The 15009-nt window shown below is 39.8% G+C and overlaps 1 protein-coding gene across 3 annotated transcripts in view; it reads left to right on the top strand.

The window, feature by feature from the left end:
• WASF3 (WASP family member 3) overlaps nucleotides 1-8830 on the top strand; it is a 62915-nt gene extending 54085 nt beyond the window's left edge. For 2 of the 3 annotated variants that reach the window (XM_083855548.1, XM_083855549.1), the window contains 4 exons: nucleotides 502-677; nucleotides 3315-3578; nucleotides 5185-5540; nucleotides 6254-8830. In XM_083855548.1, coding sequence (XP_083711674.1) covers nucleotides 502-677; nucleotides 3315-3578; nucleotides 5185-5540; nucleotides 6254-6411 — 954 coding nt within the window. In that variant the 3' untranslated portion in view covers nucleotides 6412-8830. Of the gene's footprint in view, nucleotides 1-501; nucleotides 678-2485; nucleotides 2653-3314; nucleotides 3579-5184; nucleotides 5541-6253 lie in introns of all 3 variants that reach the window. The other variant, XM_083855550.1, reaches the window with a different exon arrangement.
• Nucleotides 8831-15009: the final 6179 nt, after the last annotated feature.

Genomic DNA, 15009 nt, shown 5'->3' with positions numbered 1-15009 from the left:
TGGAATAGGAAAGTGTGTCTAATTTCTCCATACTTCCCCAAGCCCTGTTGACTGTGACCATAAAGAATAACCAGAATAGCCCTGAGCTTATTTAACATTCTCAGAAGTTTGATTTTCAGGAGATGAAAATTGCAAGTGCTTCAGGGTGGTGTAAATAAAAGACATGATGTCATAAGAAGTTCAACTTTCTGGCTTTTAAAATTGGTCACATTTCTTGTGACCATTCCTAATACCAATTTTGGTATTAGGAAAATCAGGAGATTGGCATCACAGTAGCACATGCATCCTACAGAATAAAGGCAAATCAAAAGTCCTGCTACTAATGAGGTTTGTAGCATAAGGATATATCCTTATTTTCAGTGCAGAAGAATTTGATGAAGACTTGACTTCATCTATAAATCTGGTCTTATTTTCATGCACTCTAACTGCATTTTAACCAGCTTTCTTCCTTTCCTTTTTTCTCTCTCTTTGCATGCTTTATTTCTTTTGTTTGGACATTAGGAGCAAAAGCGTATAGATGGCACCACCCGTGAGGTGAAAAAGGTTAGAAAAGCCAGGAACAGACGCCAGGAGTGGAATATGATGGCATATGACAAAGAGCTTAGACCTGACAACAGGTTGTCTCAAAGTGTGTACCATGGAGCATCTTCCGAGGGATCACTGTCCCCAGATACTAGGTCTGTTTACAGCAAAGCTGTTTCTTATACCACAGTTGTATGTTCAGCAATACTGAGTAGAATTAGGTGTTTTTACAGGATGGGAATAGTTAGACAAAACATACACTGCATGTTTAAAACATTCTTTTCAAATTTATTTTAAAGCATAAATGACATAACAGATTCTGTAATGATTTTTTCTTCCTCAGCTTCACCATGAGCACTTTGTCATCATAATGTTATGTATTGCAGAGAAAGAAGTGTTTGCTGCATGCTTTATATTTGATCTTCAGTAGCTGTACTTACAAAGCATTGAAGCCTCTACTAGATAATGTCAGTAGCTCTTCCTTAGTGTCTAGTTTGTTGTTTGGTGCTCTGCTGGCAGCTTAATAAATATTTTTCTGTGATCTACTCAGTAGAGAATATGTCTGCCTGTAAAGAATGCTTCAGTGAGAGAAGAGTTCAGCTTTTTGATGTTAAATTAGTCTAAAAAGCAAGCTACACAACCAGATGAGATGTTATTGCTTGAAGTAACAAAAATCTCTGCTTTGAGATACACAGCAGAATTCATTTTCATTGACTGAGATTCCCTTTGAGCTCTGTGGGAGTTACCTGATGTGCATTGAAGTCTTTGTTTTTACACTATGCTGGTCTCACCAGAAGATTTTACCACTTATTTTATTTCCTATGTCTGTTTTGATTAAGTGCTAGCAATAAACATAGAAATAAATAGAATCCACTGGAAAAAGTGTTTAAATTGTTGAGTGGCTAGGTTGAGGAGGCAGCTACTACTGCAAGAGTGTGGACTGAGACCTTTAGTCCGCTGTCCAGTAGAGATCAATTTAAAAGAAAAAAATCTCAGAATTTTGTAATGTTGTGGTCTTTGTGAAAAGTGATGAACTTGTAATTAAAACATAGTATTTGATATTGCTATTGGTCTTTCAATAATGTATTCAGATTCCCTCCCTTTGTTTGGTTGGTTTTGTTTTACAGTTTCTAATGCAAAACTTCGTCTGCTGTTAGTCTTAATAAAACACTGCAGAGTGACAAAGCTTTACATAGGTTGATCAGTAAAAGGTGTGGGTTTTTTCATCAGGAATTCTGTTTCACACTTCTTGAGTATTTTTTTTTTTCAGATTTAACACCTTGCTTCTAGGATTCCTTAGTTTAAATTATCATATTGAAATGATTTGTTTTTCTCTCCCAGCAATGTCAACATGTATTTATCTGTTTTCAGATACCTGTGGTATTTGCAATCTGTGGGATTTTTTTAAGCAGAAATTGTAGGATGCATCTCTGTGTTGGATTTTGATGTTGTTTGTGTGATAGATACCTTGTACTTACATAAGCCTTTTATACTTTATTAATTATGGAGTACTTTACATTTCAGTGAATCAAATATCTGAGGTTGAATCCTGAAATCTGTTTTACAGATTTCAGGAGGGTTAATGGTTATAATGGTAGGGTTAATTCTTATAATGGTAGTGAGATGGAGAGAGAGCTTTTTATTTTTTTACCTTGGAGTAGTCTTGAGCTATGAAAAGCCTGTACATATAGAAATATGTACTGGTTTGAGAGACATTTTCATGCTGCCAGCTACTGTGTGAGCAGTATTTTGTAAGTCAGGTCCCAGAGAAGTGTATTTGGTTATACTGTGGGGATTTTTCTACTGTTAAAGTAAAAAAAGAAAACAACAAAAAAACAAAAAACACAAACAAACCTCATATTTCTTCTGGTTTGCTAATTGTAAGACTAAAGCATTAAATGTTGACATGCCAGTTTGGACTGTGGCAATTTACAATGTATTTGTTATACTTATTGTACTTTAGAGAGAGAAACACAAGCTGAATCCAAACAGAAACCAGCAAATTAATGTGAGAAAAGTAAGAACAAGAAAAGAAGAGTGGGAGAGAAGGAAAATGGGCATTGAGTTCATGAGTGACGCAAAGAAAATGGAACAGGCAGGAAGCATGAAAGAGGACAAAATGCCCAAAGGGTTTGTTGTTTTGTCTTGCTCAAAGCCCTGGCTTTTTGTTGCTTACCTTGCTTCCAGTCTCACAGATAAGTGCATCGGTTCACTGTGTTCACTAAAAGCCAGGCTGCGCCACTGTTCATTACTAAAACAAATCTTCACAGTTATGGGATGAAAAGATCCTTTTGCTCCCTCTCTTGGGCTTACTTGACAGAGCATCTCGACTTTGTATCTTTATGAACTCTCTGCTCAACTAATACTTACATTTCCCAGTTTCTTTAAGCTTTTCCAACAAAATTAATTGTGCAAACAAAATGAAAAGCATTTTCTAACTTTTGAAATTGGCTTTCTCTGCATTGGTAAAATATGTTCTTTTGCATAATTGAAGTGCTTGTAGTATTGCTTTTCTTTTTCTGCTGCCATTGTTAATTAAGGCAGGCTGGTAAGTATTATCATTTCAAACAATGGACTGTCAAAATCATTCACAAAAACCATAAGCTTCCTTATGGCTACTAAAATTCTTGTGCTTTCTGTGGACTTAAAAGGGAGTGGTGCTTGATAAATTGGGGAATCCTCTTGCAAGAAAAATAATTGTATTCTTTTCAGCTTGTTTTGTCAGTTATTTAGATAATGCCCTGTTACACTCACACAATCTGTCCTTCTGTATCAATTTACTTTAATTTTAGGTCCCATGCATCTGATGTTACAGATTATTCTTATCCTGCTACTCCGAACCATTCCCTCCATCAGCAGATAGCAATGCCTTCCTATGGAGCGGGAGATGGTCCACAGTACATGGCAGCCCCCCAAAGCCATGAGCATGAATACAGACCACCCTCCACCACTGTACGACACGCCACTTTAAACAGACCTCAGCAACCACCTCCACCTCCACCCCAGCCTTCAGATGGCCAGCACAGCTCAGTACCTGTGGTACCAGCAGAATATGGGTAAATCTGATTTATTCTAGCGGATTCTTGGCAAAACCGGAGGAATGCATGTTTTTCATAACCATCGTAATGTGTAATGTGTCAGAGAAAAAGACCCCAAATGCATTAGTTACCTCCTTGGGGAGGGCAGAAGAAATTTGGTATGATTTTTCAATGTATGAACTGAATTTAAGTAAAGAAATAGTGAAAGCAGGAAAATAATCAGGTTTGTATTGAATGAAGTGTGTATTGGTGAAGTCAGTATGATTGTAAAATATTAAGGGTGCCTAATACAATATGGAAGAAAAGATAATTTTCCTTTAAAGTGGAAAGTAGGTACCGGATAATTTGGAAAATATTTTAAACTTTAGGAAATGTGCAGAAAGAGTATTGTTGATTGTGATTAATCTGGCCGTCTTTGTTGCATCCCTGAAATGTCTTTTTAGAGAAGCTTGTGACAGAATTGGAAGAGGTCTCCTCAGACACAAATTCTGTACTGGCACAGGAGGAATGCCACTTTTTAATTCAAGACAGAGATTTATCAAGTGCCTGTGTAGATATTTTGCCTGAATGCATTCCAGCCTGGATGCTTGCTCCAGAGTTCTGGTTCTCCTGTAGCAAGAACACATCTGTTTTGCAATGAGTCTGTGTCTGATCTTTTGTGTAAATAGCTTAAACTTTCAAGTTGTAACCCCAGGAAAGTTATAGTCATTCTTGCCTGTGTTGTTTTTTACTATGCAAGCCAAGGTTTGTCATCCTTGCTTGATGCATCCTGGGATAGCACTTGCCTGATTCATGGCTGTTGTGGTACAGATGACTCAGTTAGGACTGACTACTCCAGCCTGCCCTTTCTCTGTTACAGTTTCCAGTGTGTAAGATATTACTGTGCTTAGTCCTCAGGTCCATGACCATTGTCAGGGCGTTGCAGTTGTCATACACTGACCTGTGACACTCAGTGTCATCAGTCACTTTGCTTCAACTCCTGTATCTAGTTCTTTACCTGCTTCATAATTCTTACCAATTCTGATTTTCTGATTAAGATTTCTTTCAATGACATTTTAACAAAGAAATGAGCTCTTCCCTGTGCCTCCTGTTTAAAAAATCAGTGAAAAGAATCACTTTAATTAAATGGTATTTAAACTGATAAATTTTTCCAAAGAAGCACATGAGATACATTTACCTTTGGATAAATCTTTCCTTTCATACTTTCCATTATTCTCCATGTCTGTGTCCTCTATTACCTCTTGACCTTCTATAGAATTGAAGGGTGTAGTCTGCAGTTTTCTTGGTCCCTTCTTCATCAAAGACTTCGTACTTAACAGTCCCACAGAGTAGATGTTTAATAAGAAATGCAGCTTTATACTTAACTAGGCAAGAGAATTAAGATAAAAAGCTCACTTTGTAGAGTGCTGAAAGGACATAGCCTTTAACTTCAACATTTGTCTTAAATCTTAACGTATCAGCAATATTTGACAATTCTTACGTGTATAATCACTTGCATATTTAAGTTACCAGTTTAAATTGCTTTTGATTTTTGTTTTACCTGAGGTTGGATGAGTGCAGTTATGGGGCAATAATTTTGTATGTAATTTTGATGCATTACATGTTTTTGTTCTGTTTTATATAGGATGCTCCCAGCTCAGATGGTGGATTATTACAATCCTACAGGTCCTCCCCCTCCTCCTCCCCCACCCATGATTCCTTCAGCACAAACTGCATTTGTTAGTCCCCTTCAGCTTCCTGTGCCACCTTCCCATTCCGGACTGGTGACTGCCTCTACATATGCAGCTACTCATCCTCCTCCCTCTGGTGGGCTTGTTGTCACTGCTCCTCCTCCTCCCGGCCCACCTCCTCCCCCTCCAGGCCCTCCTGCTGCAGGTGCATCCCTCTCTTCCTCCCCCATGCATGCTCCTCCGGCATCGGAGGCGAAGCAGGCACCGATGAGCGATGCACGGAGCGATCTTCTGGCTGCCATCAGGATGGGTAAGTGCACACTGAGTTGTAGGTTTTCCTTTTTTTTTTTCAATGAGAGCACAGTGTTTTCCACTGAAATGAGTTTATGGCTTCTTTTCCCAGCTGGGCAGATTTCATTAACCACATGTACCACACACCTGTTCTGACATTAGTCAGCCATGAGGTTGGATCATTTTCTAACACCTAAAGATGCACAACTTTGTCAAGCGTGTTCTAGTGTTTGTGTGGACATAATATAATGAATACAGCATTTGTGTTCATTATGTAAAGTGCCACTAGATGTACATGGATTTTTTCTTCTGTTCAGAAGAACTGAATTACCCAACACCAGGCTTCAGCCCGCTGTTTTTTTTAACCAGTGACTTACAGCTCTTCCTGACCTCGCTTACAATATGGAGCTGTAGTAGATCTAAGAGTATTTCCCAATACAGTTTTGACAACTTTCATCTTCAGATGAAAATGACCTGTACGGTCTTGAATATTTAATTTCAACATATTGTTGACGGTCTTAGAAGTCCAGAAGTATTCAGTCTCTGAGAATTATTTCCCATCTGCCTTTTTTGTCTTTCCGTCCTCCTTGCTCAAGGAGGCTCTCTTATCTTTCTTTTTTCCCCTCCTTCTTCCTGAGTATTTTGTAAGCATACAACAAACTCACCAATAATGGTGTAAAATACAAACTCTGTTGCCTGGACAGCTTTGTCTGAGAGTAACTGTCTGTGCAGGAATTCAGCTGAAGAAGGTGCAGGAGCAGCGTGAGCAGGAGGCGAAGCGCGAGCCGGTTGGCAATGACGTGGCCACCATCCTGTCGAGGCGCATTGCCGTGGAGTACAGCGACTCCGACGACGACTCCGAGTTTGACGAGAACGACTGGTCAGATTGAACGTGCTCCAAGCCCTGGAGCTGGCAACTGCATTAAATACTTGGCTTCAGTGATTGCTTTGTTAGCAAGATGTAAAGCAGGACGTTGACATGTATTAAGGCTAGTGAGGGAAGTGCTAAAATTGAATCAGTATTATTCAGAATGCCGTAGCTTAGCAACTCTGGTAATAATGATGTGATTATGCTTATGCAGATCAGAAACTTGTCTTACTTTCAGTATTTACTGCATAATACTTAAGTGCCACTAAATGTAGCAACTCTTGTGCTGCGCGCAAAATATGCTGCAGTTGTTGCACTGTTACAGAACCAGCATTTTGTTTTACTTTCCTGTTCTTGAAGGGATAAAATCTATTTTTTTGACTTTACATCTTATTCTTTTAATTATGTAAGCAACTTAGATACTTGTGAATTGGTCTGGTTGTTAGTCTTTGAGGGCAGCTAACTGTGGCTGAGTGAAGTGTTGAGTTACATAAAGGTAACTTTTAGCTTTTTTTATTAGATACTAATTATGCCCACTTTAGTCTATTTTTAACCACTTCTGGGCTTAAGTTTTTATGCATACAGAATTGATTTTATACTATCTTCCTTTTTATCTTAAAAATGTAGCAGATGATGAAATGTATACTTTGAAGAATGAACCCACATGATCCAAAAAGAACATTTGGTGAGCAGACAGGATGTGTCTGTAATAGTACCAGCTCTAAGTTGCTGGCTGCTTGTTGGGAAGAGTGTTGAGGGGTCTCTGCTGGGTAGCAGATGCATGCCCATGTTATAAATGAAAATGAAAACAGCCGTAGAGCTTTTCAGTCTTATGATCAGATTAACTGGATGCAGGATAGACCTGATGGAAACCCTGTGGCTATTGCAGTGCAGAAATGCTACTGCTATTACTAAAGATTGGAACATCTAGTCCAGATCTAGCAATCAGATACATTTCACAAGTATTAAACTTGGTCTTTATGCCTGTAGGTATAAATGTGTGTAAATAAGTTCTGTTTTTGTTGATTTGTACATGTGTAGTCATGTAGCACATTGATTCAGAACTCTTTATTTTGAATGTATTTCTTTCCCAGTACATCCCATGGATAAAACATGGGCAGTTAAAGCAGTTTTGATGGCTGTTGAGGCACTATGCCATATATATATATACACTCATTTTCTTGGTCCATTCCTAGGCATAGTTGCAGCCATAAAGCCTGCTTTGAGTTGTCTCTGTTTTCCTTGTTTGTTTTTTTTTTTTTTTAATCAGCAGTACAGTATTAAAATGATTTGTTTTGTTTTTCTTTTCTGGACCAAGAGTCAGGCTGCTGCTTTGCCTAATGAGGCTTCTAAATTTTATTCATAGCAGGGGAAGAGTTCTTTCCTTAGCAGATTACCAGGTTTTTAATCTTTGTAACAAAAGTCTGTCGTTCCAACTCTAACATTTGGTAAACCTCCTTTGTTCTGTGAGGCCCCCTGGTCTGTTCTTAAAAGAAGTATGTAAAATAAAAAGAAAAATGAAAGGTGATTATCTAACCTGTGTTTCGACCATTAACAGTTTTAGTCCTGAGAATGTAACAGTCTAACACGATGTTTGCATGCAAACTGTTGGCTACTGCATTGCTCTTCAACCTGCATATGATTTTTCAATCCATGGTGGCTGCCTTTATGGTAGAGGGATAACATGCTGCCTCAGGGCTGATGTTAAAATTTATCACACAAAGTATGACCAATCTCTGCATAGTGGTGAGCAACCACAGCTCTTGGTAACCAGGGGCAGCTGAAGGTACTTGCTGATCTCCGTCCCAGTTGGAGCTGGTTTTGTCTTTGCCTTTAAAAGCAGAGCTGAAGTGGGCTTTATTGTGTGTCCTGGAGTCTGAGGTCTGTGTGTCCACCAGGGAGGACAGAATTTAGACTGTAGCATGATGGTGGCTTTCATCACCAGAGATCACTTGTCCTTACCATCATGGTGTGCTTGCACAGTGGCCTCTGAAATGATTCTTCAGAGAGAGAGCTGAAGGGGCAACTGGGACCTCAGTGTTACATCACTGTGTAAGTGGTGAGAGCACTCTCAATGTTCTTTTGATACATGCTGAAATGAAATGTCTCAGCAGAAAATTCTTTCCAGTCTACTGAATTTGATATGACAGAAGATATATTTTATGAGCACAGAAGTTGGGTGTGTCTGAAATTTTGTAATTTGTGCTTATTTTAAATAATGAGCATTAAACAAGCGATCAGTTGTGACCAGTGAAGATAGTGTAAATTTTTCAGTCATAGTAGCCAACCTGTTTTTCTGAACCTACAATGTTGTCATTTTCCTTTTGTTATTTTTATGGAGGAAATGTAAATTGAATTTAGTGATGTAAACACTATTCTAGGCTGTTTTTATTGGTTTTATCATATGTCGGGTTGTGCATAAGTAACAAATATGAATAAAATCTCACTTTTGAGCCTGTGTTTCTTTCGTGAGATTAGTAAGATTTTGCCATTCATCTTTATTTTAACTTACCAATAACAGAAGTGAAAATGTAAGGCTTCCACATGCTGTCTCTGATCCCAAGGCATGATGTTCCTGGGATGAAGGATGGAGTCTACAAAGCCAGATTTCCTTGCGGTACTGCTGCTCCTGCTAACATCCATACTCAGTTCTTTTGCAGCCTTGATTCAAGCTCCGACTTCTTGGCTGGTCTAAGCAGGTATGAATTTCCCTATGGGTAACTTTAGGGATTTTTTTTTTTTCCAGTGAAATGCATTAAATGCCAGCTTTGCTTCCAGAAAGAACAAGGCAGAAAATACAAGTTACACCAGCAGGTCTTCATGCCCACTTTTTTAATAGGAAGTCGTCTTTGTAGGTTAGTGACACCCAGCACAATACCGTGAAGTATAAACCCATGTAGGCCCAGTAAAAAAATACTTTAATCTTTTAATTGTAATCAGATTAAAGCCAGGAGAAGCTTTTCGTCCTACTGGGAAGAATTTATATAAACCAATTGTGTAATATAGTAGCTTAATTGTAAATTAAACAGATTAGTATATGCATCTTAGACTCAGTTATTCCTTGGGAAAATAAATTAATCTTTATTCTGTTCAACTGAAAACCCCAGTCCCTCTGCCACTCAGTTCTTACTTGTGTCAAATGTCTCACTTTTTGATTTGACCTTAATTCAAATAATTTAGAGCACAATTCTTAGACACCATTTCTACATAGAAACTGAATATTCAAGCTTGAATTTTTTTGGTTCAAAGGTTCTCTTAGTAAAGCATTTATAACTGCTTGTTGAAGCTCGATTGGAATTAGGACTGATGGTCACTCGGCATGCTGCTTCTACAGCTTTTGTGGTTGTCCTCTGAATTTTAAAGAATTTCCATGGAACTAAACTGAACTGGATTTTTGGGTATTTGAGGTTTCTCTTTACCAAGATAAATGGAGAAGAAAAACAGATTTATTCTAAGAGAGGGGGTGCAGGGTGTTGAGAACAAACTCCAAATTGAGCTCATTTGCAGTACGCAGATGGAGTTGGGAGGAAGGGAAATGTCTCCTTGGGAAATTGGTTCTTGATGTATATTTCAGCTGTGTTCTCTCTCCTGTGCTGGGTACTGTTTAAATAATGAAGAAGTGTTCTTTTCCCCTTGAAACAACATACCTAAGGGTACAGCAAAGAGGTAATTTCTAAAAATGTTTAAAATCTCACTGTAAACTGAAGTGAGTGTAAACCTGATAATAATGAAGACTTCATTAGAATCTTATGGCTGGCAGCTGAGGCTGTACAAATTAAATTTTGAGCTGAGGTATTATTTTCTAGCCAAGAAGTAAAATAAGTATTAGAACAGCTTATCCAGAGGTAGTTTTTTTACAGTGAATTTTCTTTAAGGTGACATTACACATTTTTTCCTTCTGAAAAACCAAACAAATTCAGCCTGCTGTAGTCTGCTTTGGGGAAAAGTGCTCACCCTGTGAGGGTGTGGCTTTTTACTTCTGAGTCTGAAGCATTCCTGGTAAGAGTGAATCCATCCATACATGAACTCAAGTCCAAGGATTTTTAGCATATTGAGGCAGATCTGCATTCAGGTACTAAAACACTGAGGGTGATATATAGGGAATAAAAATAAATTGGCACCTGCTAGAATCCCTCAGGCCCTGGTGTCTGCTGCAGAACAGTCATGAGAGACTTGAGCTTATCACTGAACACCCTTCCCAGTTTCTTTGGACTTTAAAAGGAAGTGTGGCTACTCCAGAAGGACTGTGGGTTCCCAATTGACCATCTTTCATTAAAAATAAGAGATAGAACAAGAACACTGAGAAAAATAAGTCCTTTAGGTACAAATAGGGAAAAGGAATTTCGTATCTTGCTTTCTCTACTAACAGGCAAAGAATCTTGCTGTGATTCCTGTGATATCAAGTCTCTAGGTTTCTCTGGAGAAATGTGTTTTCATCTGTGGGGGACATAGATGTGCACTCCTACAAGTGGAAAGCACTCTCAGGTTTGTGCTGGCCTGGGATTTTCAGCTTTATAAGAAGACAAGTTGCCCCTAAGATTCTTAGCTAAATATAGTAGTTTCTTGGAGATTATTCTTACTGCTGCAGATAAATAGAGAACTTCTTATCTGATTAGCCAGAGCAGGGTAGAGTTCTGTGCTTTTCTCTTGTCAGGAGGTTATGTACAGAGTGATTTGGAGATTAGAGCTGAAGGGCAAGTGTTTAGAGCGTGTTCCCTTTCTGAGTCACTTGGCATTTTCAGTTGCTCTGTACTGTCACACCACGTGAAAACTGCTCTGTTCAACAGTCTTTCATTGCCAGTCAGGTGTAGGGTGGAGGAAGGAAGAGAGGCCTGGCAATCTGCCTGGGTTACCCTAATGCCAGCTAATACTGGACAGCCCATCCTCTCTGTCTGGGGCAGCAGCTCTAAACAGAAGTCCTCCACATCCAACTACATGGAAGGAGGTGGCAGAACTCATCTCTTTCCTCTGTTCCTGGAAATTGAGTGCTCTCTTGGTATCTGCCAGTGCTGATGAATTTTTTAATCAAGTTTTTCCTGAGTCATCCTGCTGTTAATGTTTGATTTCACTAGGGAATTTAGCTTTCTAGTCCCTTACCAGTCACCTTTTTACTTCTGAATGGCCCATGCCCACTGCCTGTCACCCTTCACAAAGTAGATTCCATCACCAGTCATGATGGCAGTGCCCTTGCTCTCCTGAACTCCAGAGCCCAGCATGGGCTGTCGTTTGCAGCCTGTCCTCTACCTTCTCCTCTCATGAGTCTCATCCTCCTGGGTTTCAGTGGATGGTTTGCACGTTACCAGCCCGGGATATTCCCCTTCTCTGTTCCAGCAGGACCTATGGTTTGGTTGGTTGGCCATGGTGTCTTTCCCTTGGGTAGATCCTTGTTCTGTGAGTGTGCTGGTACCAGTGGGTGTTAAAAGGGGTGCTGCTTCAGGGCACAGGGCTTTTCCTCTCCATGGAGGAGGAGGATGGTAGTAGGATTGTTTATCATAGAGTCACACTTCATCACTAAGCTAAGCCTTTCTAAAGTTGCTGCTTATCCCAACCATGTGAGGCCTCACCTTAGCCTTACCTGAGATACTCTTTCACATTTGTTTATATTCATTTTCTCTGGTCTGGTTTTGGGGTTTTCAGCTATACCTGCAGTGGTTTGTTTTTCTGTTCTGTGTTTCCTTCCAAATTTAGTATGCTTGTAAAACTCTTCTTAGGTTGCCTTCACACAGCTGGGTACACTGCTTATGGTTGCCATTATGTTGTAATCATTATTTCTGCCTTTGAGGAAGAAGGATTTTTGTTTGCGTCATATGCTCAGAATGACAATCGAAGTAACGCTTTCAAGGATGGCTGTTAAAGTTTCCCCATAAATTTATTTCTAGATAATTTGTATGTATGGCACATTTTGCTGTAAAAAAGGTTTAGAAGTTTTGCTTACAGCAGATGGTAAAGTTTTTGTGTTGTAGTGCCGAACTTTTGTATAGGTTCATCAGAATATTTAATATGACTGTGTTGAGACTGTTAAGATGTATAATGTGTGCAGTTCCATGCTGCAATGTGATCTTGATTAGTTATAAACATCTGCAGTTCCTTGGGGCATTTGGGGTTTACCTTAAAATACCTGGATCCTACTGGTTCACTGCTCCTCCCAGTACCAGTCCCTGATTTGCTATAGGTCGTGCAAAGCACCACTCTTGACATTTCACAAATGCCTATACTTCCTGTTTAGTTGATTCCTGACATTTACTAAAATGTAAAAGCTTTTTATATCAGTTTCTTTTAGGAAAGATAAACAAAATTGCTGCCTGGTACCCAACTGACTGCCATCAGCCGAAGTGCTTACCTGAAAGAGTATCCCATTTTTGATCAACCCCTGTACTCTCTTCAAAACCCCCAGTGACTATCATGACAACCTCTGCTCTTAAAAATGTTTAAGAGCCATCTTTATTCTATAAGTTGACATGGTCTGCTTAGAAAACTGAATTTAGGTCTAGCACAGGCTTTTAAGTAAAGGATGCTCCATCCCTCTCCTGTGGTGCTCCTCTTGTCCTATATTATTTGCGATGTTTCTAGAATTTATGTGAATAATTTATATGGCTTGGTAGATTTACTTCGTACTTGGGGGAAAGAGATAATAAATCCTTACTTTAGGGATTTTCAAACCCTAGTTAAATAGTTATAGTTAAAATATACCAAGTGGTGAGGCAGCTGCCAATAGCTAGAATTATTTGAGAGGAGATGTGGGAGTTGCCTATTACATTGCTGCTTATTTACTGTTTTAGCCAAGTAAAAGCATGTAAGCATGGATGCCTCACTTACATGGGGAGAATAACAGCACAGATCTGTGACATTCTTCTGTTTCTTAAATAGGAGGTAGAAAATAAAGATTTTTATAACAGAGATGGGGAAGAAGAGAACAGTCCGGATTTTTTTTCTGTTCTAAACAATAGGAGAAAGGGCTTTGGTGAAATCGATGATACTTCTCTTTGTATTTATCTCCATACAGAAGCCTCCCAATGGTGAGGCTGCGTTTTAACCTTTTCCCTGAAGATCACCTTCCCTATTTTATTCTCTTCACCTTATCAGCTGCAGTATGCAATGACCTTTCTCTTTGATTCAGCCATCTGCCTGCTTCAGCTTTTATTTCCTTCACTGATCAGATGAGACATGAGGGTACAAATGGCACTGGCGGCGCTACTGGCCTCGATACCTGATTAGGATAAATAGACTTAAGCTGACATTTTAAATAGTAAATAGGTCTTTTGTAAAATTCATGAATACAAAAATTGCTAAAGGAGCCTAGTGAACTGGTAATGTGTTCTGCTCAGAAAGCAAAACATACTATACTCGGGGTGGTAGGATATATAAAAGGAATATGTGGATAAAGCACACCTCTAAAGTGCTGCTCTGTTTTAAGACCTCCAGATGTGAGCTTTGCCCAATTGCTGCAATTACCAGCCTGCTGCAGGTATTGCTTCACTCTGGGTTTGGGCTGCAACCGTTTCGTCTCACCCAACTGCTTGAATGCTAACAGGGGTATTAGTGCTGTAGAAAGGATGCAGAAAAATTTGTTGCCTCAGGAGGCATATATGGAATGAAATAAAGAGGTAGTGGGATGAAAAGAACAGAATTTCTCTCTGACAATATCAGTGATCTTGGCAGGACAAGAACTGAAGATACAGGAAGCATCATTAGTTTCTTAGCACAGCGATTAAAGAAAATAAAGTAGAACTTGAGAATTCAAGGTCTTTAGATCCCCAGCGTGAGGACTGTCTCATCTCATCAGTCTTAATGCCTGAAACTGCAGGCTAGGCAGCCCTGATGTCAGCTGGCCGGTGAGATCATGTCCAGGTGACTCAGAAGTGGGGCTCAAAGGGAGCAAGTCTGCAGATCAAGGCACGGTGGGTGCTGGACTTCAGTTCTGCTTCATGCAAAATAAACGCCTGGAGCTGTAGTGAGAGCAGGTCGTGTGCCTATCTGCATCTGGCAGGAATCAAATTCATGTGCTGCTCCATGATGGGAATTACAGCATGGAGAGATGGAGTGGGCAGATTTGCTTCCAAAGTGCTTCTGATCCGAACTAAAGTAGTGGTATGGATTCCAGTGCCTGTGCTCTGTGTGTGACTGCCCAACAGCCCCCTTCTCGTGGCTCTTCACCCTTCCTTGCCACACTCCCTCGGTCCTGGTCGCTGCTGTTGCCATCCATCAACATCATCTGTTGCTCAGCCTGGGAGAGGCAAACACCCGTATCTTTGTGCTGAATGTCTGGCAAAGTGTTGGCAGTAGCTGAGGAAGCCTTGCTGATGAGCGGGTGTTTGCTGAAAGCAGCGTGGTGCGGCACCTCTCCTACGCAGCCTGAGCAGCAGCCGAAACAGCCGCCTTCTCTGGAGCTCATCCTGGCACACGAGCCAAGTCAGATTAACTAGAGAGTAAAAATCCACTGGCTCGTATTTGAGTATTTCATTTACATACAAAGCCAGATAATGCAGAAAGCGTGAAAAGCGTGAAAATGTTTCAAAATGCTCATTCATCAGTTACAAATTCCCTGCCCAACGAGATGCTTTTTTACCCAAGAGAGGAGTCTGGCACTTGGCTGCTGTAATGCTGCAGTGGTGGCAGGAGA

Source organism: Zosterops lateralis, assembly GCF_965231275.1.
Source record: "Zosterops lateralis genome assembly, chromosome: 2".
Taxonomy (NCBI): domain Eukaryota; kingdom Metazoa; phylum Chordata; class Aves; order Passeriformes; family Zosteropidae; genus Zosterops; species Zosterops lateralis.
Note: the sequence above shows the minus strand (reverse complement) of the source record. Positions and strands in the feature narration are given on the sequence as shown.